The sequence below is a fragment of the Corvus hawaiiensis genome, chromosome 26 (genome assembly GCF_020740725.1).
Source record: "Corvus hawaiiensis isolate bCorHaw1 chromosome 26, bCorHaw1.pri.cur, whole genome shotgun sequence".
NCBI classification, from domain to species: domain Eukaryota; kingdom Metazoa; phylum Chordata; class Aves; order Passeriformes; family Corvidae; genus Corvus; species Corvus hawaiiensis.
In genome coordinates, this window is record NC_063238.1 from 12,320,427 (window position 1) to 12,348,359 (window position 27,933).

A 27,933-nucleotide genomic window follows, 5' to 3' on the forward strand; every position below is an offset into this window, starting at 1 on the left:
ACAGCCAGAGTCACAAGCAGGAGTGGAATCCTCTGCCAGCCTGTGTCACAGCTGGGAGGCTGATCTCAGTCCTGGCCTCTCACAGAATCACAGAATATTCTGTCTTGGAAGGGACTCACAAGGATCATCAAGTCCAACTCCTGGCCTTGCACAAGACAGCCCCAAGAACCCCACCACGTGCATGAGAGTGTTGTCCAAACTCTTCTTGAACTCTGTCAGGCTTGGTGCTGTGACCACTTCCCTGGGAGCCTGCTCCGGTGCCCAACAACTCTCTGTGCGAAGAACCTTTTTCTGATATCCAACCTAAGCCTCCCCTGGCACAGCTTCAGGCCATTCCCTCAGGTTCTGTCACTGGTCACAACAGAGAAGAGATCAGTGTCTGCCCCTCCTCTTCCCCTCACAAGGAAGTTGTGGACTGTGCTGAGGTCTCCCCTCAGCCTCCTCTTCTCCAGGCTGAACAGACCAAGTGACCTCAGCTGCTCCTCATACTGCCTTCCCTCAAGGCCTTTCACCATTTTTGTTGCCCACCTTTGGACACTCTCTAATAGCTTAATGAATTCCTTATCTTGAGGATCCCAAAACTGCACAGAATACATAAGGTGAGGCTGCCCCAGAGCAGAGCAGGACAATCCCCTCCTTTGCCCGGCTGGTGATGCTGTGCCTGATGCACCCCAGGACACGCTTGGCCCTCCTGGCTGCCAGGGCGCTGCTGACTCATGTTCAACCACCAACCATCAAGCAGGACCCCCAGGTGCCTTTCTGTGGCACTGTTTTCCAGCATCTCATTCCCCAGTCTGTACACACAAATAGGGTTGCTGCGTCCAAGGTGCAGAACCCAGAACCTCCCAGCTCACTTCTCTTCACTAGAAATTAGAGGAAGAAGTTAAAGGAAAAAAAAAAATCCGTTTCCATGTCTTACAGTGACAAAAATGTTTGGAAGCTTTGTGACAATGTCAGGAGTCAGAATCAGTACCCTCTAGAAGAATTTCATGCTGTTTCCATGGAAAGAAAACGTTGTCTTGAAACACGCTCTTTCACCCAGTGCGCAAGGGGATGATCCACAGACAGAGTGGAGGTTATGTCTGGTTTCCTTCATATGGTAAAAGATGTTTCCCTCTTCCATTCTTTGTTCTATAGTTGCTGCAATTACTGAGACATTAAACATAATTTTTCCGTTTGGGAGCAGTACATGAACATTAGAATATACTGAAGTCCAGTATCACAGATAACTTAACGTTGCAATTTCTTTCTTCATTGCCTAATAAGAAAAAAAGAAAAATTAGGAGTCACAGTGTGAATGCAAGCTAGAGAACCCTATTTGCTTCTTCATCAAAAGAATCAAGTCTGTTCATACATACAAATGTTAGTAATGTTTAGCCAATACATGTGCTACCATCATCACATCTTTCTAGACCCATTAGCTTCATTAGGCACCCAAAATACAGAGTAGGCTAGAGAGACTGGAGGAATTTGTTTTATGGGACTATGGATCTTTATCAATGACGGTTTCAACAACGAGAAAAGAAGCAATTCCCAAAGAGCCATAACTAAAAGCTGGAACTGTTCTTTTCTGCACTCTGATTAAGTACTTGTTAAAGTCTCTCTCTTCATACAGCAGAGGTTGCTCCTGAACAATTCATGTGGGTACTTTGAAGAGGAAATATTTTTTGGTTAAGGTAGAAGTAGAAAACAAACAAAAAAATCAAGTCTAGTCACAAAAGCTCGCAAGCACTGAGATAATATGAACAGGTCCCTTTTCATGTTAAACCACATCATTATGCTAGATGAGAGAAGGGTGCATTTTTCAGGAATGGCCTGCACAATTATAACAGAGTCTGTTCCAACTCTTTATTAGCTGTGGAAGAAGAGATTGAGATGACCAGGGCCAAAGACAAGAGGCTTGCTCTTTTTTTTAAGGCAGACTGAGAGGCATGAAGAATTTTATCTATTCTTAGGCACAAGCATCTGAAAGACAAATGGATTCAAGGATACTGAAGCTGAAGATAGAATATCCAACCTATCTAAATGAACTCAGTACTGGGAATGCCCAACTGGGACCATGAGTGCCTGTGGAAGATTTCTGCCCAGTTCTGACAACTAAGAAATCCTCTCTTAGAGGCAGAGATTAAGAAAATTTGACTCATTAGCATCAAACTGTCATAGGCAGAAAACTCCCCATTTGTCAAATTAAAGACATTTGGGCCATGCTAGTTAAAAAGAAAGTCTGGTGAGACTAGACGAAGTCTCGAGTTCTTGTTATGTTTCATACTTCATTTCTTTTCAAGAATGGAATGACTACTATACAAGCATTACCATGTGTGCCTGCCTGCAAGGGGAGAAAGAGGAAGTGACACACAGAGAAAAGCACCCTTCTTTCACAGCCTCCCACCCCTGAAAGGCTTCTGGAGAAGCCTTTATTGACAGAGTGAGGTTAACTGGTTTGAGAGGCCTGAGTGGGTTGATCCATTGTCTTCAAGTCTTTTCCTGTTGAAACTGCCAACAACTATGCCACATACAACAATGGTTTTGCAATATGGATAAATGTCCTCCAGACTGAAATGAAAATCTTGTGAAACAGGCAACTAAGCAGTAAAGAGTGATGCCAAATAAGTGTGATGTTCACAGGGCACACATACATATGCATAACACACACACACACGTATAATAGCATGTGACAGAAAGGGCTACAAGACAAAAAATTTACCTTCACTAATTCAGTTTTGTCATCATCTTCCCGATGTCGGTAAATGCACTGGCTAAGAAGAGCATATAGTCTTTCCATGCGAGATATACTGACATTCTCAGTTGCCACAATGACCAAATCCAGCACTTGCTGAAGCAAAAAAATGGAAATTACAGTTTAGAATAGCACAAGATACATCCTACTTTCTTACATTGTTATATAAAGGCAGCACTTCAGAAAACTGATTAGATTTCTGACAAGATTTAATTGGAGGAAGCAAATTAATATTCCATATGTCAAAGAAAAGGCTTACATTTCAGCCAGTTCTTTCTTATCACTATATAACATCAGGGATCATAACTGCCAATCAACTGCTTCTAGAATAGCGGGGAATGACACAATCCACCTTGTCAAAGAGTAGCTGCCACAGGAAAGTCATGGTTGCACTTCGTTAGAAATGCAATACGAGGCCCTGGAAAATGTGTTTTTGGAAACAAGGCTACAGATCTTACATATAGAGCTGTGCCAGATGGAAACAAAAGCATACTTAGGTGCTCACCTCTACCCATTAGCTGAATCTGTACTGTGACTAACATCAGTCAGCTCCTACCTTGCAACTCAAGAGTGGATGAACTACCAGAGTTGTCTGTAGGAAACTACCAATATCTCACACAGTTCCTTGTGTTACCAAAGATGTGAACGTGGTAATCTCTGGGAAAGCAACACCAACAAGCTAGCAGCAGCAGTGCTGGGGCTGTTCAGCAGCTGTGTGTTGTGGGAGGCTGTTAAGATGTAGCTCAAGAGAGCAGCTACACCAAACAAAAATATTACTGCCTCACAACTGCTTGCCACCAGACTCGTCCTCCCTCAGATCAGCTACCACAAGATTTGAGTTCTATACCTAATATCGAGCAAATAAGTGAACACACATACAAAAGAAACCCCCAAGAGAACAAACAAACAAAATCAATCAACCAAAAACCCCATACAAAACCAAGCAGCTCCATTTTGGCTCTCTGGTACAAGCAGTGACTTCCAGTGACACCCATGTTAAGGAAACAAGTCTAAAAGACGTGTTTCATGACTGTAGCTGTCTCCTCACAGCTGAAACACATACGAGCAGAAACATTTGTAAGGGCTCTACCCTACCATTCCTCCAGTCAGTAGGCAATAACTTCAGATTACATGCCACTAGCACCCTGATTCTAGAAAAACCTACGTGGCTTCTTTAAATACACAAGCTGACCTGAACAACACAACCCCCTGAGGTTTGTTTCCTTAGGAAGCCATCTTGGAAAGTTAATTTAACCTCTACAGTTGAGGTCAACACTTAAAAGTGTGATAGAAATTGTGCTGGCAAGCCCCTTCACCAAAGAGGATTTCTCTCTGGTTACATTCTCCTCACACAAGGGAAACAACCAAGTAATACTCCCTTTCTCATCATGGCAGGTAAACAGCAGCATCCTCTCCTTTGACCAACCTCCAGGACTTCAACCTAGCAATTTCCTGATTTTTTCTCATGGCTACGTCCCCTGAAAGGCAGGTCCTTCTTCTACCCTCTCCAGTTCCTGCAAAGGAACCTCTTTTCCCCCCTGCAGCCTAAGCCCATGTTTGATCCTTTCCCCAACTACACCCTAGGAAAACAACTTCTATCCTACAGGGGACTGGAAAAACCATGTAACACTGTAATTGTATGGATGCAAAATTCTAGCACTGAATTTTGAAAGCCTTTGAGAAAAGCAGATATTAATATTTTATCCAGGATGATCTTTAGGTCAACCTTCTAATTTCAGGTTTAAAGTCATCACTGATAAAAATCGAAGTCCTTTTCCAGTTTGTAATTAATGAAAACATGTGAACAGCAAACCAAAACACCCATCACCCCAGTCCATCATAAAAACTGCTAACCTACGGTAGTAGCAGGTTGTCAGTAACTTATTTTAAAATTTAACAAGCCCTTTTACACTGAAAATTAGGAAGAGAACACAGTCTCCTAAAATTCAGTTCAGCAAAAGCAGCCATCTATACCAGCTGTGGAAACACCAGTCATTACAGGCTGAATTATTTCACAAGCTATGTACCCCTCTCATGAATTGGCATTGGTTAAAAACTGACTTAATTTACAACCATACAGGTAGCAAGAAAATGTCCTACTTCAGTATTAACAAAATTGAAATTAGACTTACTCTGAGCTCAGAGTAATCCACAGACACTCCCTGTGCGTGAATTTTCTTTGCTTTCCCATCACATACTTCAGGTTGCTCATCCGCCTGAGAATGTCCCACATAAGTTTTATGATGTACCCGTGAATCTGGAATTACACACATTTAAGTCATGATTTCTTTATCTGGACTACAGTATCAGTGAAGCATCCTGTATCTGGAAAACAGTAGCCCTCTGCAATAACAGAGGCAGAACTGTTGCCAATTTTTTTACCGAGAAATGCTTGACTTCTATCCTTCTAGTGCTTCTCCATAAAAACTAGAAACTCAGACATGAAAGAAAGCCCTAGATAAAAAAGGCTGGGTAAAACTAATAAAAAATATTCATGCTGCCACTATAGCACTGCACAGTAAACCTGAAGTTAAAAAAACCAAACACAGTGAAAAAACAAAGTGTTTTAGGTTCAGAAACACACCTACACATCCTATATTCCAAACATTAGGACATAGTTCTTCTATTCCATGGAGGTCTCTGGGTCCACACTACTTAAAGTACAGCAGTACAGTTTACACTTAGGCTACTTATTACTGGGAAGATACTTGTACAATTAGATACCATTTGAAAAACAAACTGCAGACTCAAAAAATCCCAGCCACTACAGAAAACCATGACTTCAGCCAACATAACTAGAGGAGCAGCATCATTATGCAAGGAACACTGTATGTTGATTTGAGAGAGACACAAAAGAAGTAACAGAATGAAATTCAAGAAGGCTAAAACCTAATAAATAGTGTAACCCTGCTCAAGAACAAAAAGGAGCTAAATTACCTCTTTGACCTTTAACTTACCATTTGAACTTCCATCTTCAGAAGTTCTGCCTATTTGGCAATCCAGCATTTCACTCTCCTCTCTTAGGTCTAAACATTCAGGAAGCCTGGCACTCTTTTTTTCAGTAGAGGATTCAGCCACAAGGGTCAGTCTCTCGCTTTCATTTTCTGTCCCATTTTTCTGTTGTCCTTGGAGTACATTTTCATGTTCTTCCATAGGACTATCTTCGGAGGATGCAAACTGAGCATTCTCCCTCTTTGCTGCAATACTTGAAGAGCATTCCTTCATTTTGCATTTTCTTTTTGACTTATCTACAGAAAGATACAAAAAAATGTAATCCAAAACAGTTCTTTCTTCAGAACACAGCAGCAGCATCTTGCAAGGAAAATAACTACAGAAGCTTCAGTACCATCTCCCTACATGTGTCTAGAGAAAGGGTTGCAAGTTAATGAGATCGGTTCTCTATTAGATATATTATAGGCAGGAAGGGGAAAACACTGTTTCATGTAACTGAAAACTAGCTGAGCCATTCAAAAGAGCCACAGACAATGTTTTGGACTTCAAGAGGCAGGTGCCATTAAATGTCAGTTGGGCCATCAAGGCCAGGCTCTTCCAATGTCAAGCAGCCACTGCACTTCAACTTCATAACCACATTGAATGAATGACCTCAGGATTTACTCCACATTTTGAAGCAGCATAATGAAATATTTAATGCCTCTGGCATGAAGAACCAAGGATCACAGGAACCTGGCCACAGGAACACAGAAGGTAGAGAAGTGACTTTGGCACTTTCTCCAAGAAAGTCTGAATAAAATGAAACTTGCCATTAGAGCAGGGGGTACTGGCATTCACAGGCACTGTGGGCATCTTCCATTTTTCATTACACTTTGGGTCTTCTTTCTTACACCCTGCGGAGCAAAGAATTGTGTCTTGTGTGGCTGGTTACAAAGCACGAGACAAGTCTTAAAATCCTCAGCATCAAAAAACATACCTCTTTCTTTACGAGATTCCTTAATTTTTTGGCAGCGTTGCTCAAAATCTTCATTCATTTCATGCCTCACTATGGAATATGCAGTATCACTCAAAGTACAAGCTTTGTGCCTCAGGAGGGGATCTGAAATTTTACAGTCAGAACTGAGAATTTTCTACCTGTCAATGAAAGTCTTTATTTTGGTTACTTAGAATGATTTTTCTTTTTTCATAGGCAGGTTCTGAAAGGTTATCTCAGTCAGTATTTTCAGCATGAAAACAGAAAAGTTAATTATTTAAGAAAAAGTACTAGTTACCAATCAACACATCTGCTACAATTCCATACCCAAACAATATATCTAATGCTAAAACATTTACAATCTAGCAAGAAATGCTCTCTGGGGTTGTTTAAATTATCTAATGGGGTTGTTTAAAATTATCTGATCCCACATCTACTGTGGGATTACTAAATTTCCGCAGACAAAATTTATCAATTTACACATCTGAAATTTTTTCCAAATTAGGGATAAAAAATACACCCTTACCTCCAGGCCCTTTTTTTGGGTTGTACTCTAAAGCATTACTACAGATTAGATCGATGTCCTTTAGAAAATCTCTTGCAGTTAGGTACTGGTGCATGTCAATCTTGGACAGAACTGTCGAGAGGTCCATGGGCTGTTTAACAGTGTCCCTGCAATTGGTTGCCTACAAATTAAAGACACATGCTCAGAGATTTAAGCTACAAAAATTAATTATTTTCATAAAGTCAAATAAAGGACTTCTGAAGAGTCCCAGATATTTATAACACACTCAAATATGCAGAAAATAACCAGATAGTTTCTTGAAAATTGGAAAGGTATTTCAAGTGTCTTTGAAGAGACAGACCAGGAGAGGGGGAAAATAGAAGCAGGGTGGTCAGAAGCATGTGTGGAGCAGAGAAAAGAACTGGCTGGATTCATTTCACTTCCTTTCAGAAAACCACAGCAGAGAAGCCTTTCTCAGTAGTCACCTTAGATTCTCTTTGTTGTTGGCAGCAAGAAAAAATCTGCAGGATTTGCACCTTTGAAGCACCTGTCCTAAGCATCTAGTCTCCAATGAGATAACTGGACCCAGAGATGCTGATTTCTTTACTCAAAGCATAAAAGGAGCCTAATGACTAGTTTAGATAAGGACATCTATGTGTTTATAGGTTATTCACATCTTGGAAACTACAAGGAAAGGAAAAGACAAGTCAGTGGATGCTCAAGGGAATGGGACTTTGCTGAAATGCAAAGCTATCTTAAAACAACTGACTTTGAAGTACATGCCCCTGGCTTAGACTTATTCAACAATTTTAATGGGAAGTGCATGGGAGCAAGAAAAACCCATGCAGCCCTTAGGTTGATTATGTACTAAGGAAAGCTACAGATGAAACTGAGAATGGCATCTGAAAATTTATTTGACAAACTGCTGCTTCTACTCCTGTTCTCACAGAACATATTGACAGTTAATCAAAGAGCTTCAGACTTTATTAGAACAGCCCTACAGGTACTGTTTATAAATATAGAGAAAGTGATCTCTCTGCTTTTTAGTGCTGTAACACACTGTTCCGGTTTGGCCAAATTTAGAAATACATCCTCTGAGAGAAGGCACAACCACCCCTCCCCCACCAGGTTCGGGAAAAATAAATTTTCCTCGAAGGAAAGTGAAGGAGATAAAACTATTTATTTAACAAACACACGAGAAAGGAAAATAATGCTAAATAATAAAATCTTTTGCTGTGAAGGAAAAACCTGGGAAAGTGTTAGAGTCCTCCCTTTGGTCTCCTCGGAGCTGGGGCTTGGCCCAGGGCCAGGCCCTCTGTGCCCGGTGGAAAGTCCTCCTGATGTGTTCTGATGTTAAAGCAATCAAGCAGTCCAGTAGAAAAGGGAGAAAATCCGAAATTCCAGGGAAGGAAAAATTCAACTCTCAGTCTCTCTCCGGAGAAAAAGCAGCTGAACCCCTGGCCAAAAAAAACCTGTCCTGGGAGCAGCAAGCCAGGTGCTTCCTCCCTCTCCTGCCACAGCTGGGAAACTAATTGCTATCTGTGTGTGACCTTGAACAAGCTGCAAACTGCTTTGAAAAAGTTTTGCTCAGTTTTTTCCTTCCCCCTCTCAGGCTCAGTTTAGAGGCATAGAAAGGCACAGAAATTAATTTCTGGGCATAGGCAGCGATATGGGATACACATCATAAGGTCACCCCAAGACACACACCAATGTATCCAAACATTTTCATGGGCAAATTGTGTTGGCATTTGGTGTAACTGGCACTTGGACTAGATCATCCTTGTAGATCCCTTCTAACTGAAATACGCTAAAGGTTTAAAGACATTTTAGAAAGAACATAGGACTTTCAGTGAATACTCAAATAATAAGCATTTGAGAGCCTCAAGGAGTCAAGTAAAAGCAAAATTCAGTTCCTTCTTCTTGGAAAATCAGAATAGTACATCCCTAACACCAAAGATAAACCTTCCTAGAAAGAGCACACAAACAGCAAGACACGTAAACACAGAGGAATTATGAATACACACAGTTATAATAGTATTATAAGTCAATACTAACCTCCTCTGGGTCAATGGGCTTCGTAAATGCTTTGAAACGTTTGTCAATGACAAGTCTTTGTGCCACATCTCTTAAGTAAATCCTAAGTTCACGCAACGTATCCTCTTCCTGCTCTTCCACCTGTCTTATTTCTTCCTCTGTCAGCTTTCGATGCTTGGGTGGTGGAGCTACAGGCAGCACTTCCAAAGGCTGGCAAGCTTAAATGAATCAGAAAATTGTTAATTGATGGAACTCATATACAAGCACATGAAAAATGATCGATAGTAAATTATCACCACAGTGAATACTGCATTATCTGTTAACCTAGAGTTAGAAAAGTTTTATATGCAGAATATCCTCCTCACTTGTGTTGTTTTTTAATGCAGGAGGTTGAGCAGCTTGCTTCATAACTAAGTCCTCAAAAAAATGTCTTCTTTCAGCACAGGTAGGACACGGGATTCTGAAAACTTCTTCATATTCATCATTGAACAATGTTTTTATCTAAAGTATGAAGAGAAAAGATACTTCAGTTATACAAGGCCATGCAAACTTCTTATATTCTGTTCCAAAAGAGCTGAGTATCTCTCTGAATTAAACTGAATACTTATCTGAATAAGACTATCAATGAAAAGGTACCTTCTTGGCCTTAAAAGACTAGGTTTTTATAGCATGGCAATTTAAAATGCCTTCTCCAAGGATCACCTTCTAGATTTTGAGCTAGGAAGCTAGGAAGAAACTGTATGATAAACAACTGAGAAAGGGGTGATTGGGGATTCACCATCCTCAAGGCTGCTTATTTTGCATTTACATGCCTTGCTGGCCTTTGGCTTGAATCTTCATGGCAGCTACAGAGGGAAAACGGCAAGGCTCGGAGGACAAGTGCTGGCTTTTTAGTAAGGTGTTTGGGCTTTCTCTAATTTTATTTTTAATTAATTTAAATGAGGTGTCTCAATTTGAATACTTCCAAGCTGTATTCCATTTTTCTATATCTACTACCAAAAGGTATGGAAGGGATTTCAATCCTTATTTTAGAAGGCACTTATTAACAGTATAAAAACTTCTGTTACCGAGACAAAATAATCAGAGCAGCACATTCACATTTTGAACACCTTCCTTGAATGCACAGTCTCACGTCTACAAAGCTCAGCATGTCCTCTTGAAGAATTTTGTTAAAGAATGCACCTAAACATTTATTTCCAAGTTGCTTAAACAGAAACTGGAACTTAGCTTTCTAATTTGTTGAGTTTTCACCCAGATGAAGGAAGTAATTGAAATTCTAAAAAAATAATTTAAATTTGAAATCACATTCCATCAATAACAGTGTAATCTCTGTATTTTTTCAGCAAAAATATCTCTGAATTTTCAGTAAAAATGTTTTCAGAAAAACAGTCTTTTTCCTAGCAACCTTTCAAGCACCATAGTCTTCACTAAGGACACACCTAACCATCTTTAAGCCACTAAAACCATTGCCTGAAGCAAGTCCATACATCTGTCTAATAAGCTTGAGTGTGTGAGAAGGGATAAAAAGTTGGGTCAAAGTCAATCTCTACTCAGAAAACACTTTAGGCAAATGCTTCCAGCATTGTTTTGTCTAAGCAAGTTTTAAGGGACTGGGTTTGGATGCCTGAGTAATTAATACGAATCTGCTTAGGAGCCACACGTAACTCTAATGCTTCAGGGCGTTATAAATTAACAAGAAATTGAGTAACAAAGGAAGTAAAGTATCAACTGAAATACCTCTTCTGGGAGATCTCTCAGTTGTACATTAGATGTTGCAAGGAGTAAAACTGGAGTAAACCTTGGGATGCTCTGCAGTAGTGTTGTAAAAACAGATCTCAGTGTAGGTCCAACAGTCTCCCACCATGAAGGGATTTGTGGGACATAAATGATACTTGGTGCTGTTCTTTGAGCTTCTCGCATCAGCTGGTAAAATGAAGCTTGGATAAGAAAACTACATCATGTAGAACAGGCTACTAAATAACTATGTATCAGTCAAACTATCTTATGAAATAAGAGGCATGAAGGCAAGACATCAAGACAAATTGATAAATGACTCCTTAACAATCATGTAAAATTTTCACTTTGACTCTAATATAGGCATTTCTATGCAGACAGAAACAGACCTGAATCTCTGCTGATTTCAAAACTACTTAGGTATATGATAACTCCTAAAGAGCCTAAGAACTCAGCCAATGTAGTGGTGTGCCTGAAAAAAACCCAAAGCTAACACTTCAGCAAGATGTATTTGCCTGGAAAAATCACCACACAACTGCAGCTACACCATTTTCAGTTCGGAGGGGGGACACACCCTATTCAGACTGGAACAGAGACTGAACAAACAAAGGCCTATGTGAAAAGATGAGGGCTAACACAGCACAAGAAGCCTGGCTATAGTTCATAACTTCAATCACATTTTATAAGAGGTGACCAGTCCTTAGACTGTCTTAAGAGCTAAATCACTCACAGCCCCTCATTACCAAAGGACCCATCAGACCAGACGGCTTTGGAAAACCACAAGCCACTGCCTACAGATGGCACCTCAATCACAGAAGACAACATGCATCTACGGGATGAGGGAAGTGGAACAGTCCTTTCGCGCGACAAATTTCTCCATGCACCATTTCAGATTAACTGCTCCTCCTATGTGACAAATGAGTATCCAGTCACATAATGTGTTTCTCCTAACTTGTACAGATCTCAAATGCTGCTACTAGAGATCAAAATATTTTAATACGGTGATGCCAAAAAACAAAGTGGATTTACTGCCCAAAAGTAAAAAAGCAAAAAAGCACTAAGCTGCTTATATTTCCTTTTCCTAGTAAATGAAAACTCAACACTGTACAAATCTAAGTATTCCATGAATTTTAATGCTTTTGCTGCATGTACTGCAGCAGTAGAAGCTGCATGTGTATAGGAAAAAAAACCAAACAAGAAAATTCTTTTTCTTAAAACTTTGGCTGCCCTACAAATATAATTGAAAAAAAGGCTACAGAATGTGCATTGACATGCCGTCAGGTTGGTGCAGAGCCATCTACTGGTAGCACAGAGTCTTAAAAAGCAACAAACAACTTTCTAAATTCCACGTGAGACCAGCAGGATTTTTTGCCACAAAGAGGGGTTTATAAGCAGCACTTCCCATCTTCCTGAGCTGCCAGTAACATTCTCCCTGTTACATTTCAAATGGAAACCATGGCCATGTATAAAATCCTTACTTGGTATCATTCCATCAGAAAAGGGAATTTTCAGACAGAAGTAAACAAAACAGCACATTTAAATCAGGCCACTTATATTGACAATGAATTTTGCTTACTTCATTAGTTTATACACTAATCCTACGAGACTAACAAGAGAAAAAGCTACCTGTACACACGTTTCATCTGGTGACGTGCTAGCAAACAAAGTTGGTGTGTCCAGTGTATAAACTGGAAACTTTTCCAGGGAATGTATTACTGCAGCTGCCAAATCAGAAGCTTGCCCAGATCCTGGCTCTTCAATTAGTAAGAACCGTGGCCTGTAAGATGTTGGCTGGTCACGAGGATTTCTACAGCAATAAGAAGAAAAGTTTAAAATGAGTGATGAATATGAAAACAGACAGTAAAGTTTTTTCCTATTTTTTTTTTTTTGTAAATATTCTCCCTGTTCCATAAAATAATAAGCTGGTCTGTGAACAGGAAGACTATCAAAGCCTACTTTCTCACAAACTCTGCCTCTGCTAAGAAATCCTGCCAGTCCCCAGCATGTCCGCTACTCTTTTGGCTGGGTTAAGTAACAGCTCTTAAATACCACAGTTGGACTGTCCAGCCAAATACCCACACAACAGTTCAGTTTGATGGGTCAGGGTACTCAGTTAGAGCAGTAGTAACTAGTTGTAGCTTCACACTTACATCTGGCAAATACTGACCACCCTTCACACACACTCTCAACTCCTTCATCTAGCATCCCTCACACCAAAACAGTTTACAGACCAGCCATCTTACAAATGGAACCATACCAGGGACAAACGTACCCGCTAAAAGTGCAGAATTCTGCCTTTTTGCAATCAGGTGTTTTATGAGTTGGCTTCTCTTCAGAGATTGATGGTGATTCCTCATCAGTCTCAATCACATAATTTCCTAAAATAGGATTTAAAGAGAAGAGAGCTTTGTTAACTTTCTTGTATGGTCCATATCTCTCTCTTACATTAATACACATTCAAAATTGGTGCTGGAAAACACTTCTCTTGTATTTCATCATTTGAATGCTATTTTCTGAAGAGTTCATTCTGCCACAAATCAAAGGAGATTGCACAAGTCTCTACAAAGCTGTCCTATGTCCCATGATTTGCATTGGGTATTATCTCTGTTAACAAAAACTTGTGGGTTTTTCTCCTTAGAATAAAGATGATTAGAAACAACTTATGTAGTTCCCGGACACCTGAAAAACATTTCTCCTGCTTTAAGCATTTATTTGAAAAGAGGTGCTAATAATGTAAAACTTAGATTCCTCTCCACAAGTGATAAATGTGATTGTTAGCTACTGTCAGTAACTGTGTGTACTGTCAGTAACTGGGTGCTCCAGCAAATAACACATAGTTCTCAGCTGCTTTTGCGAGTCACTCGCAGCTCCCACCCTGCACTGTGCACACACAAAGTACAAAACTGTGCTGCCAGTACAGCTGAGAGGTTTGCGTATGTTGATTGCACAAATCACAAGCTTTTGCTTTGGCAGATTTTTAACCAAGGGAATGTAGACGTTATACCTTTCTGTTGGTCCTTCTTTAGTGCAAGCTCGGCATGGGGGAACACTCTTTGCAAGGTTTGTAAAATCCTTTCCAGTGTGTTTTTTAACAGTGGCTTTGAAATAGCTGATAGCGCTCGCCCAGGGGAAGGCACAACCCTCCGTGAAGCTGGAACAGTCTTCTGCATGGCCATGGAAAAATCATTTGCTTTTATTTTAATTGAATCCATGTTTATCTGCAGTCTCTCTCTGCTTTCATATAGCTGAGGATAGCGATGCCGCAGAGCACAGAGACCGGTTTCGGCACATAAGGCTTTAATATCGGCACCACAGTATCCTAATAAACAAAACAAGAATCAAATGTTATGCCAGTCTCAGACAAAACAGAATTCAAGGCCAATATTTCTAAAGTGCAACACTGAAAGACTTTTTATTCTGCCAAAAATTACCAGGCTAAGAGAGAATTTAAAGAGTTACTGTGCTGCAGAAAATCTCTATTATGTGGCTCAAAGCCTGATATCCTGCACTTAGGCAGCAGCCTGCTGGTCAAAACTTTGTTCCTGGGAAAGATGTTCCAAACCCATTCAGTGTTCTGAGAGACAAAAAGAAAATTGAAAGCAGCACCTAACTTTGCTCCCAAGGCATGCCAACTTCCTCCTCACTGCCTCTCTCTGCAGCAAGGTACAAGAGCTCGAGTACTGCCTGATACAAGCTCAGGTTCCCTAGGGCTCAAGTCCCATGTAGTAACCCACACTGTTTTCAAACTCACCAACACATTCTTCAGCCAGCTCTTCAAGTAAGTTGTCCGACGGCTTCAGGTTCCAGTCTCGTGTATGAATTTTGGAAATTTCTTTTCTTGCCTGAAAACAGTTGCATTTCAGTTTGCCCTAAGTTTTCTCTTACAAGAACAATGACAACACAAACCCACAAAACCCCTTATACCAATAAAAATACTTTTCTTATCAGCTAAGCCTTTTAGTATTTTAAAGGTCAGTTATTAATATGCTGTCTGCTACTTCAAGCAGGAAATTCAATAATTCTAAACTTGTTACATTAAACTCTTGCTGGGGGCTGCAGTCAAGTAAAAGGCATTTACATCTTCCATAAAAGTCAGTTTTCACAAGTGTGAGACATAAAGATTCTGAAGAAAAAATCATGGTAAAATTCTTATCTACAAATGGAGATTTTTCGTCAAAGAAAATTCTCTCCAATTTAGAAAAATTTCATGAAGTATTTCTTGGTACACAGATTAATTATGGCAGATTTCTGGAATTCTACCACATTAGGGAATCATGTATTAGATCTTTTTAATGGCACCTCATCTCCTGTTCCTGAGAGCAGATGAAAACTGGAGAAAAATATTTGTGCTAAATGCATTGTTTAGTGCACTTTTACTAGCTTTCAACCCAACAAGCCTTTTATCCTTTTTCCAAGAAGTGCTAAGAAATATCAGAGATAGCCAGAGAGAAAATACAAAAAGAAGTCTCCAGTTTTGCATGCAATGTCCCCCCTTCAATATTTTTTAGTTGCTATATATCCATTTTTATACTGCTTAACTATTGCCATTGAACTAAATGCTTCCCAAGCCCTGCACCTGTGCTGTGTCCTTCAAAACTTTGTCCAAGTCCCTGTCAATAACTTCCAGTGAGATCCCAACATACTTAATTCGCTCCAGCACCAGCCTTGATCAAAGTTTTTGCTACCAAGGCGGAATTCTCTCACCCTTTCTTTCACTTTCAAGATGCTATAGGAGTAGTTTATAACTAATTAATACACTCATTCTTTCTTAAACATTTCAGTCACTATCAGCATCCCCTTTTCTCCACCAGTCACAGAGAAACCAAAACTAACTAGAGAACTAACTACTTGTTCAAATCACCCTAATCATAGATACCCAGGGCCAGGTCTGCAATGTAATGTCTCCAGATATCCCTCTTGTGTCCAAGCTGTACACTATGGATGGAGACTTGCACTGCCGCACAATGCTGCCTCATTCCAGGGCTTTGTTATAAAGGTGGACTTTGGCACATAAGCACTAAGGTTGAGTGGAAGTTCTGACCTCTTTGTTTGGCAAACTGAAGCGGAATTCTCGTTCAAAGCGCCCAGGTCTTCGTAAAGCAGGATCTATAGAATCCAGTCTGTTGGTGGCTCCTATGACCACAACCTCTCCTCTGCTGGCTAAGCCATCCATAAGTGCCAGAAGTGTCCCCACCACAGAGCTAACAGAAAAATATGATTTTCATTCACCAGCTTAGTAAATTTTCTTCAGTTACACATAACCTTGTCCAGTGATCACTCAAAGAGGACAAGTTTTTATTTATGAGATGCTGTTTAGCAAAAGACTAATTTTAAGTCATAAAATACAGATAAGGTAACACAGGCCTTGTGTCGATATCAAGCTTGGCAAATCATTTTCAATTACTGTCTAAAATTCATCTGAGATTCTTTTGCATGGAATTACTAATTTTCAGTAAAAATGAATGTGTCACTTGAAGTTAAATAAATTGCCATCTTTTTTTTCATAAAGATCAAGCAGCTTCTATGTAGATACAAAACATGTCCTACCTATGAATTTGGTCTTGTTTATTGGACCGTACAGGAGCAAGAGCATCAATCTCGTCAAAGAAAATAATTGAAGGTCGCATCTGGTAGGCCTACAATGAAAACACAGGAATATTGACATCAGGGAAACAGCCCTATTTGAAAGGGAAAATGCATGAAAAACATCATGGTTGGAAAGGCATGAACTAGATTTTTCAGACTCTGCTAATTGAGCTAACAGAGTAAAGTGGCATGAGTAACTGAAGACAGCAGCCTATGTCAACCCACAGAGACTGGGTGACAAGAAAAAAACTGTACCAATAGTTTTAACATCTATCTGGCAACCACAAGAACAGAGACAGGATTTAACTCAGTTACAGGTTCTGGAAGCAACCCTCTGTTACCAATTTAAATGACCATGCTTTCAGCCTGCATCTCTTTTCCCTGTGATCTTAAGCCACCACCTCTTGCTTCTTGAAACATTTTTTGTGACTTTTTGGGAGGTTGTTCAGTTTGTTGTTTTGTGGGAGGGAGGAGGGTGGTAGCGGTGGTGCTTCGCAGGATTTTGTTATTTCCTTTACTAATCTTTCCCAATACACTTCAAGATTTCAAGCCCCTAAAACTCAACTGACAAAGGAAACAGTGGCAATCCTGTTTCAGTGGAAGGAGCTGACAAAAGAAAAAAGAGTGAGTTCTTGTTGACCACAGAAAATTATTTCCAATTCAGACAGAACACATGGCACATTTCAACCTTACCTGCTCAAATAATAAACGAAGCTGTCGTTCAGATTCTCCTATCCATTTACTCAAGCACTCAGCACCTTTTCTCATAAAAAAGGTTACTCTCATGTCACCCTGACTGCATTCATTAGCAAGTGCACGAGCAAGCAGTGTCTTTCCAGTCCCTGGTGGACCATAGAATAGACAGCCTCTGCAATTTAAAAAAAAATAAATTAAAAAAAAAACTCACATAAGAAAAAATCACCATGGAAAAGCACCTATTACAAACCCCATCCTTAAAACACACAACTCTGCTCTCCTAAACAAAACACCTCATGGATAAGATAGCAGTAACAGCTGAAGTGTGAGAAAAGTCAGAAGCGTTCCCACACAGTTCTACAAGGCAGCAAACAAAATCAGTAAAGAGGATGATGCAGAAATACAAAACCTTGATAAAAGCTTGCAGCATCCCAAAAGGACACTTTCAAAACTTGTGACAATCCAGCAGGCATGGCTGGAGCCATACAAGAACAAACTTTCAAATCAGAATCTGAGACTAGGCTAACTTAGGAATCACCAGTTCATTTTTCAATGATGCACACATATTCATTCTTGTTTTCACATAAGGCAAGATTTTATAGTAAAACACTTAATTCTGCCTTAATAAGCTTTGGGTTACTAGAATTCCCTTTGCTGGTGATAAAGGAAGAAGTATGCTAAAGCTGGAAAGATATTCTGCATTTCTGCACTTATATAAACTAGAAAAGCCAATACACTGCTTCTTCAAAAAAGAATTTCAGTGGTAAAGAAGCAAAGCACAGAAATATTTTCTATTTTGAAATACTTTTAAAGTCACTGAAGGCAAAGAATTCTAGATCCTAATTCAGTATGCCATGACTGAGTTTCATTGAGCAAGAATATATAAAGCTAACAATCAAATCACTGATTATTTTTTGTAACACAGAAGCCACTTAGCTGTGTAAAAAGAGGACGGATTCTTATTTTAGCTCGAGCACAACAAACACTGCAGTTTCTAGTTGCATGTCCTATCAGTTGTAAAACTGATACTTGAGAACTTGAAAAAAAAGAAAGTTGGTGGCAGAGACAAGTGGATTTTTGCTAAGCAAACATTTGACTACCAGTAGAAAGTACTTCCTGCTTACAAACTAATTAAGCCCACTTACATATAGAGCTTTAAAGAAAATATCTCCAACTCCACATTTGAAAAGCAAAACACTTTGAAAGGATAGTCTCACCACAAAGTAAATCTCTGGACCTACATATATACTAAATTCTATCAATTTTTTTTAAAATTACATTTTACTACTGTTTAAAAAAAAATCAACACTGCTGAGAATTTTGAAGCACAAAAACATATTGATGACGCAGTTGAATTCTCCTGAAAATAGGTAAATTATAACTTAGAGTTTTAAACAGTGTCTGTTACCTTGGAGGTTCAATTTTCAATCTCTCAAAGATTTCGGGATAAAGCAATGGGAAAATGACCATCTCCTTTAAAGATGAAATGTGGTCAGAAAGACCACCCACACCATCAAATTGTACCTAAAGATGAAGCCAACAGAACACATTTTATATGTTACAGAAAGCTGCAACCTCGATAAGGTTCCATGAGAAGCTGGATTGCTTGAGAGAAAACCATAAACCAAGGGAGTTGTAGATGGCCCATTACTGGAAGCTTTCATAAATACTGCAAATGTCTCACTGCCACAATGAACCAAAACCACTTACTGAACCATCTATTTGCATTTGCTCCACACCAGCCAAACTTCCTCCCATTTTCATGGTATCTTTGTCAACTCCCGTTAAGGCACCTTTCTGAAAGCTGACCAGAAGAGATCTGACTTGAATTAAGGAGGAAAAAAAGGTACTCTCTAACTTACAATGCAGATAGAAGAATTTTGATTTTATAATGATGGCAAGTGAATGCAGAAGACCTTATAAATTAGCATGAACTTCCTAAATAATTAAATATTCATTCCAACTTTATACATTTAATGGCTATGAATCAATAAAGGAAAATGGTCGCTCCAGACATTAAATTGAGTTAATCCTTTTAACAACTCTTAGCACTTATGAATATCCATGCCAGTCAACACAGCACATATAGGAATGCAAGCTTAGAACAATTATTCCGTATGTGGAGACTATGGACTAACCTTGATTAGTATGATGGAAGAATTCCTCCCCTTCCCAAACACACTGACATCTTTCAAATAGTTCTAGCTTTTACCTTCAAAAAGTTACATTCCAGGAGAACACTTATATCAATGGGGATTAATATTATAAAGGCTGCCCACCTCTCCTGGATTTTCCTGAGGACTTTGGAATGTGTGTGCCAGAAGATGCACATCTGAAAGACGTCAGGCTGAAAGCTCGTTTGTTAGACTGTTATTCAATTAATATTTCTAGAGCATTTGTTAAGTAATAAAACCTATTTCCCTGACTTATAACATTTTCTCTTGTAATGGTTTTCTTTCTGAAAAAACAATGGTAAAGCACAGAAGCAGTAAAATTTTACATCAAGGAAATACACCAAAGTGTGTATCTGTACCTTTCCTCCCATTCCCACCTAGCAATCAAATTTCTTATTAAAAGTCAATTCTAAAAATCCAGTTTTAGAGACTCCATTTACAGTTGTCAATACCAACAGGTATGATTAAATATTGCCACAATTTAGAAAGAGTACAAGATGAAGATGGCAACACTTCACAGTTAGGCATATGCAAAGTGTTCCAGGCAGATTACTCCCTCCCCTCTTCTCCAATTTCATTAACCTCCTTAAATTTCTCTTCTTCCTCTGCATTTCAAAATCCTCATCATCATCAGAAAAGGGAATCACTGCTGAAGACTCCATATCTCTGTCTGCAAACATTCAAACAAGTAAAAAGTAAAATGCACCCTAAGTAATACCAAAATTTAAGTTAATGCTATCTCAGAGTTTACTTTGAAATCTAGTAAGTTTTCAGATCATTGGAATTTTCATCAGATTTCAAAGTACATTATGTGATTTTCCTTGTGACAGCAGTTATTTGATTTTTCTTAGGAAGGTAAAATGTTTCACTAGTGTGCAAAGAAATTTCTTAATCAAGTTACTCCTTTTGTCCAGTCTCTCTCTTAGACACACAAATCAAGTTTCACTTAGCATTATGCAGCCACTCTGTGAAATATCAACATTTTACACTTACTTAAAAATTTGACTTCAAAATCCTTTCCTTCCATAATAGTCTGCTTTCAAGGATGCAAAACAAAGTGTTCCTATCTAGCAAGGGAAGACACTCTCCATGCTCTGTTTATATGATCTGACACCCCTTTGTCATTACTAATCCAATTCATAAATTAGATTTTCATTTAACATTTTTCTGGTTTAAGGATAGCTTCATACAGAAACATGAACTGATTCCAAAGAGACATCAGAATCAGTGTTTGAGTGATTAAAAAAAAATCCATTAAAACTTCCATACAGGCTCTCCCTCTAATTAAACTGTCTTTGGTTTTAGGAAAATAATTTTCATCTCTCGAGATTAAATAGTCTAAGGTTTTCAGAGGGAGATCCTGGCTTTAGTTCCAGAACAAATAAATTTCAGTTACACAATCTCAGCCACAACCCTCATCATCACCCTATCAGTGACCATAAATACTGCATTTTCAAATAAAATATGAAGGCTAGTAAAAAGAATGGCCTCCCCACCAGTGTTTGTTTTCTTTATATTCTCAGACTACGACAATAATAATCATACTATTTATCTGTAGTTACCACCAGTTCAAAACCCCTTGAAAGCATTATTGAGCCATGTGACAGCACTATTGAGAAAGAACTATCACTTAGCCATACACAAACCTTTTATTCCCTTGGCATGAATCTCTCTCTGAGACAGATGAAGATGGGACTGAAGAATCTGTCTCACAATTTCTAGGTTCTGTTGAAAGCAAAGGATTTAGAATAATGTCACAAACAAATATAAGATAAAGTGGGATAGTCAAAGAGGCAGAAAACAGGATGTGTACCACCCATCTCTAAGTTCAGGGGAAGTTTCAAGGCAGGTGGGGGTTGATCAGTGCACAGTAGAAGTGAAAAAACACACCCCTGATTTTTAAGGAGAACTGTAAAACACATGAGTAAGATTATGAAGTCTCATTAATTACTATTCTTTCAAGATAGGTCATTTTTTTACTGGAAAACAGTAAGGATCCCAAATAGGAAAAAAATAGAATGTGCATGGGGTACAGACATTTAAGAATGGCAGAATGAAGGTAAGAAATTTAAAGTTGAGTGCATGTATTTCCATTAAAAAAATCTTGCATCCACGCAAGAAATTAGCTCTTAAGAAAAACCCTGCCTATAACCTACTTTCCAGTGTATCTTGATAGCACTCAACAAAGCAAAGCCTTTTTCCTTTTGCTTCGCTTCCTTATGATGAAATTACTGCACAGAACATTAAGCTCTTTAAGTACTGTTGCAAATAATGATATATTCAAAGTGCGCTGTATGACAGGTATTCCCTCCTCTCCATAGATTTTTATCATGCACACGTTTTGCAAAAACACTGGGGTTTAAGACTTCTTTGTCTGAATCCCTATGAGCTCTTTACCAGTACAGCCCTAGAATCTGTGGCTATGGCTTGTAATGTCAAGAGCAACATAGATTTTTTAACAAAGGAAAAATACCAGTAGTTCAGTCCATTTCAATTGCTTAAGAAAAAGCTTTTGGCTAGGGCATAGTCAAAGAAATTTAGAACAGAACTAGCCTAGAATGCTACCTGGATTTTCAGTTGTTTCTTCACCAGTTGTTTCCATATCTAGACTTTCCTAATTAAAAGAAACAGGAAAAATCAGACACAAACATGCAGAAAACCTGTGGGCATATCTGGTGCCTTTATAGTATCATTTTCAAGGCACTCCATATACACAAAATATTAAATTAACGCAAGGGGGAGGGAACAGGAACACCACTCTGGAACCCAGGATTAATAGCAAGGATTTCTACTCTAAAATAGGGTTTAGTAAATGTGAAAGTCAAACACTTGGCCAGATACAAAACTGAGTGTATCAATTAGTCACAGGTTAATTATCCAAGAGTGTGGTAGACCCCACTGTAGTGTAGGACAAAGCAATTCCTAGCAGAAAAAGAAAAACATACTGGCATTTGAAAGATGATTTATGAAGTACTATGGCCAATTCTGGTTGAAACAAACCACAAAGGAATTTATATCTGACCAAAAACAACTATGAAAGCAGGCTATGGATATGTTTAAAAAACAAAGTGCCTGACATTCAAGAGGACAGTGGAGGAACTTGATTTAATAGAGCAAAACCAAGACAGAGAAAATATGATTGATTAGTGTCTATCATTTTAACATGAGTTCCTCTTGGGACAGGGGACTACTTGAGCTCACAGGCAAGGCTGGCACAAGAACACAGATAAAGTAGGTATCAGTGAATTCAGTTTTTAGTAAGATTTGAATGAAAACCCAAGCCCTGAGATAGCTATTTGTAAAAAGCTGGGGGTTTTATTTTTGTCCATTCAAAAATCATAAGGCAATTCAGCAAGCATAGTATATGATGTGTTTCAGCATATCACTGCTCTTTCATGTCTTCTGAAGATATTTGCTCCACCTTAGAACGTAGCTGTGGCATGACTGTAATAGTAAGATGTTAATAATAATTAGAGAGCAAGAATAAAATATTAGTTTATACTATACTACACTTTGGAAAAAGTTTTTTTCAGCTAAATTAAAATTATAACTAAGTAATTTCTTTATGTGAAATGCCATTCACATATAAAAATAGTAAATTAAATTAGTATCTACTTCTTCTGTGCAGTGGAACACCCCACGGTCTCCCATTCTCTGCTGTCTAGGTGTCTTTTCTGAGTCACCCCCTTTTTTTGCAAGACTGCTTCTGCAGTACTAAGATACAAAGTTGATACATAAGAGTAAAGATAGGCAAGTACAAAAATATCCCATTGAAAACAACACACATAGTCAGCATGGTATTTTAATATAGCGTGCACAAAGCAAGAGTCACTGACACTTAGCCAAATTTTTCAACTCTACTTAAAAATTAGGTCAAATGCTTACTTTTTTTTATAGAGAGATTTAAAAACAAGCATTTGAGGACTTGCAAACATACATTGTTTTCAGGTTATTTTCCCCTCTTGCTGAACACAGTACAGAAAGAATCTCATTTAGTAGGAAAAAAAGAGAATTCTGAAGATCATACGAAGATAACAAAAAAAAATTATGGCAGTTTTTCATAGCATTTAAGTTGCTCTGCGTGATAGCATTAAGTCATTTTTAGTTCACAGCCATCCTCAGACAACAGGTTGCTTAGTCTTCTCTTAACTGGAATTAAAGTCTCATGCTGATTTTCCATGACTATATGTGCTAGAAAAAAATATCTCCCTGCTGATACTCTTTGAAAACCTTTCAGAAAACAATGTCAATTTGGGCTTCACAAAGAGAATTAAGTTAAAGACACACAAGCAGAAATGCTACGACTGCTTCACTTTGCCTGTGTCCAAATTTCTGCCATTTCTTAAGTCAACAGGACATTATAAAATTATTTGCAAGCAGGAAAGAAAATTTAATTAAACATGAAGGCACTTCTGGTGCCAAGAAGGTCAATTTAGAGGGCAAGTTAAATCTACTGAAAGTCACAACATGAAGTGATCATTTCAGTTCACAAGAACCAGCCCACACATAAAAGATGCTCTGGCGTCAAGATCTCTCTACAACTGGCAATCCCAAAATAAAGACACCGGTGGCCAATTTAAACATTGGCTGTGTCCAAAATATTTACACATGGAGCATCTGACAAATACATCCTCCTGTGCAGTCTTTGAAACAAGCCACAAGCAGGAGATGCTACCTGACCAACTGCAGTGGAACGTTTATGGAATGTTTGTCAGGTTGCTTGGCAGTGCCCCCACAAAGTTCCAAGCTTGATCATGCCCAACTCCCAAGTCCCTGGTGGGACCCTACTGTGGAGGGCACCTGATACCCAACACTTGATAGTCACGGAATCATAGAACAGCTCGGGTTAGAAGGGACCATGAGCAACCACCTGGTTCAACAGCTGCCATGGATAGGGACACCTTTCACTAGGCCAGGTTGCTCCGAGCCCCATTCAGCCTGGCCTTAACACTTCCACAGGTGGGGCATCCACAGCCTCTCTGGACAACCTTATCACCCTCTCAATAAAAACTTACTGTATACGTAGTGGCACGTAGGGAGGTCTCAGCCCAACCACTGCATGCACTTGCCACTTGCTGCCAGGAACAACAATATCTTCTCTGCAGTCAAAAGAAAGTCCCTAGCCAATATTATGCCACAGAACAAAGGCTTGCTAATAAGGCTCATTCTAGTAGCTCTGCAGGATGAAAAAAACCCCAACTTATTTTGTTCTAACATTGCAAAACAAAACAGATTTGATTTGCAGTGGTGTAAAACTTTGTCAAAGTCTACAGCTTCAACAGACCTCTAAATCCCAATTTTCTTCATCCTTTAAGCAACCAGTATTACAGAAAATATAATGTGAAGATGGTTTGATAGGACTGTATATTGTGTTGTCTTTGGCTGGATGCCAGGTGCTCACCAAGCTATCACTCTAAGAGTGACAGGGGAGAGAAAATAAGATGGGAAACAACTACTAGCTTAATAAAAGGCAGTTTACCAAAGCAAAAAAAGAAAAGTGAAAGCTTGTGCAGCTCAGAAGTAGCCGAAACACTGGTGTGTTATCAGTACCTTTCCAGCTACCAGTAGAAAGTACAGCACTGTGAGGGCTGCTGTGGGAAAATGAACCCTATCTCAGCCCGACCCAATACAGATTACTTTCCATAAACACAAATGAATATGCATTAATTCTGCTATTCACTTCTAATTATTTATTTATTAGTTTCATATTAGCAGTTCCATTATCTTTCCAAGGATTTTCTTTTTATTTCTTCTGTACAGTGGCAGGGTTTTGCCTATGTTGTTTTTTTTTGGTAAAGCAGTCAACACACACGGAGTTATTAGCATGACGTATAACTACAAGTAATTTTTAAAAATAGGACTGATAATTTTTTTTTTTTTTAAGTTGTATTTTTAATAAGATAAAGGACAAAAGAAAAGTAATACAGACATATATACAAATATTGTGATAGGAACCAAGAAAAATAGCTGGGGAGGTTACATGTCACACTGGGCCAGTACAGTATTGAAAGAAAAGATCCGCATTTTTTCTTGATTTGTTGTGCAGTTGAACTTATGAAATATGCAAGCATGAATTTAAAGAATTATTAAGTCAAAGGTAAAAAATGAACTAAAAATTTAAATTAATGTCTGATGTATTCTAACACTAAACCAGTCACACTTCTGTATAGTATTTTCTGAGGTATGCTCAAGTAGGAAAGGAGCTGAGACCCACTAGTGTCACTGAAACAAGCTGTAATATTAAAATAGTGAATTGCCCTTGGCTGGAGTAGTTAACACCAGTTATAATATTGAATTCCGTTCTTTACAATTAGTGTTTGAAAATCTGGAATGATCCAGCAACAATAAGAAATCTTTGTAAATTTAATTCTGTATTTGCTTCCTTGTGATTTCACATCCAAAAAAAATCATGCAAAAGAAAGGCTGCATTAAGAGAACATCAGTGACTCATTCAGGAGATCAGAAATATCTGAGATTGCTTTTATAATGTTAATTCAGCTCAGCTGTATGAATACCTTTTCAGGTCATTTAATGAGAGGGTTTTTTCAAGAAGATCCCCGTCTCACTTGGATCTAGGAATATATGAACAGTTTGTGTTGAAGAAGAAGCTAAATGTGAGGTAGCCAATCCCTCATTTGCTGTAGAAGAGTCATCTAACACAGTGAATGAGGCAGCACTTGCAAAAGATTTGCTACATTAAGGAATTTGAGTATTGCCCAGAAAAATTCAAACTTCTCTTTCTCTATAAAATCCATGACCGTACTGGAATAATTTAAATCATAATTTTAAAAAATTGTCATTAATTCTGTTTTCCTCATTTTTTATACCCCATTTTAAATCCTCCCAGCTTGGATTGTGGAGTCTTAAAATCTCATTGTTGTAATTTAACATTTCATAGACTCTAGATCTTAAAGGAATTGCAGCTATCCACAGTTAGTCAGAAGTCGAGCTTTAGGATACCTGCTCTTCATCTAAACAAAAGTGACTGAGATAACTTGTCCTTCTTTCCTCTTTTAGTACTCTTGGAACTTAATTCTTAGAGGACTATTGGCAGTCTAAACTTATGAATTACTATGAAATATGAGGTCCAAGTTACTTCATCCTAGGCATCCAAAGTCAGTGAATAATTCTGGCTATACTTTGTTTCCATCTAAACATGGCATGAGTGGGTACATGAATGCACTTTATTTCATGTTACATTTTATTGGGACTTTCTAGTTCCCTAGTATGTTGAAACTGCTAAACCTCTAAATTCAAAGTTTGTATCCTTAACAGATACATGCTCCAATTACCCAAACATACCCTGACATATGTATTCACTAGGTACCCAACAGCTTATGGAATTAGTGTATAAACAAGCTCAAGTAGATATAAGAAATTACACATCCAGTTGAGCAACTTCCCCCTGATGCTTGCTTTTTCTAACCATCTGGTCTACAGCACACTATTGTTGTCACACACACTATTTTTTCCTTATGATTTCCACTTTTATTTAAATATTAAAATATGGGTTTAAATAAACTACTAGATGAAGATCAGTTGAAAGTCTGTGACACTGCCAGGCACCACACCTGCATTTACAAATCCCTGGTTGGTACTTTGGTCACAGTAAAATCCTTCCTTCCTTTTATTACTCAGTAGAATTCAATTCTTAAAATATTACTGCTGTAAAACTTCATTGAGTCTTGTAATTTTTAAAATTTAAATAGCAAGAGAAATTATTTTTCCAATAGCAATACTGAATGAAATTAAAGATGATTCTTGTCTTGCTTTCAATGGGATCCAATCTCCAGCTCAGCTTCTCACTTGCACAGAGTTTACTCCCTACAGCATTTTAAATGGCCTAAATTTTACTTCAAATTTTCATTCTGTGTACATCACCACCTGTGAGAAAAGGCACTTTCTTCATGTACTTGTTTTCATTTGTGCAAAGTGAAATCTCATTAAACGTTCAGCTGAATATTCAGTTGGTTCCCAGCTTTACGGAAGGGTAGCCTATACTTCGGGCAGTTATGAATAAAGTCTTTTTCCATCATTCTGATCCCTAATTTTTGATACATAAGTGCATTGAATATTCTAGCAAGAACCGTTTCACCAATCCAACGTCCAGCAAACCAGAGCACCACGGTGTGAGGGAGATGTTAGGCTGGGGCCACCTACTGGTTGTGTTGCTGAGCTTTCATCGACGAATTTGAAAAACTGCTTTACACCTGTAATTCTACTGCAGTTATAAAAATAACAGCATATATTAATAGATTAATCACCTAAGTATGTGATGTTTCTTGTGTAATGGTTCTTTGCTTTTAAGATTAAATATTCCATGAACTTAATATGGCCCAATTATCAAAAGAAAAAAGAATTTATTTATCTTGTTTTCATAAAAAAAAATTTAAATGGAGGTGGAGGGGGCCTCTTACTTCCCAATAACACTAAAAAGAAAATTCAGAATAAAGTAATATTAATGCCAAGATTTAAACAATTTAGTAAAGTAATCCGCATATTTTTAATATTATTGCTGTGACGAAGAGGGTAAGTAATTTTT

At 38.4% G+C, this 27,933-nt stretch overlaps 1 protein-coding gene across 1 annotated transcript; it reads right to left on the minus strand.

Moving 5' to 3' along the window:
- Nucleotides 1–5,229: 5,229 nt before the first annotated feature.
- On the minus strand, nt 5,230–27,574 carry LOC125317147 (ATPase family AAA domain-containing protein 2-like). Its single transcript, XM_048286825.1, is given in 20 exon segments — nt 5,230–5,261; nt 5,695–5,985; nt 6,499–6,582; nt 6,621–6,788; nt 7,189–7,348; nt 9,223–9,419; nt 9,567–9,702; nt 10,939–11,124; nt 12,562–12,742; nt 13,208–13,313; nt 13,940–14,254; nt 14,687–14,777; nt 15,977–16,136; nt 16,483–16,571; nt 17,215–17,389; nt 18,626–18,741; nt 18,928–19,036; nt 19,974–20,030; nt 20,032–20,061; nt 27,552–27,574. Coding segments are annotated over 20 exon segments (2,706 nt in total).
- Nucleotides 27,575–27,933: the final 359 nt, after the last annotated feature.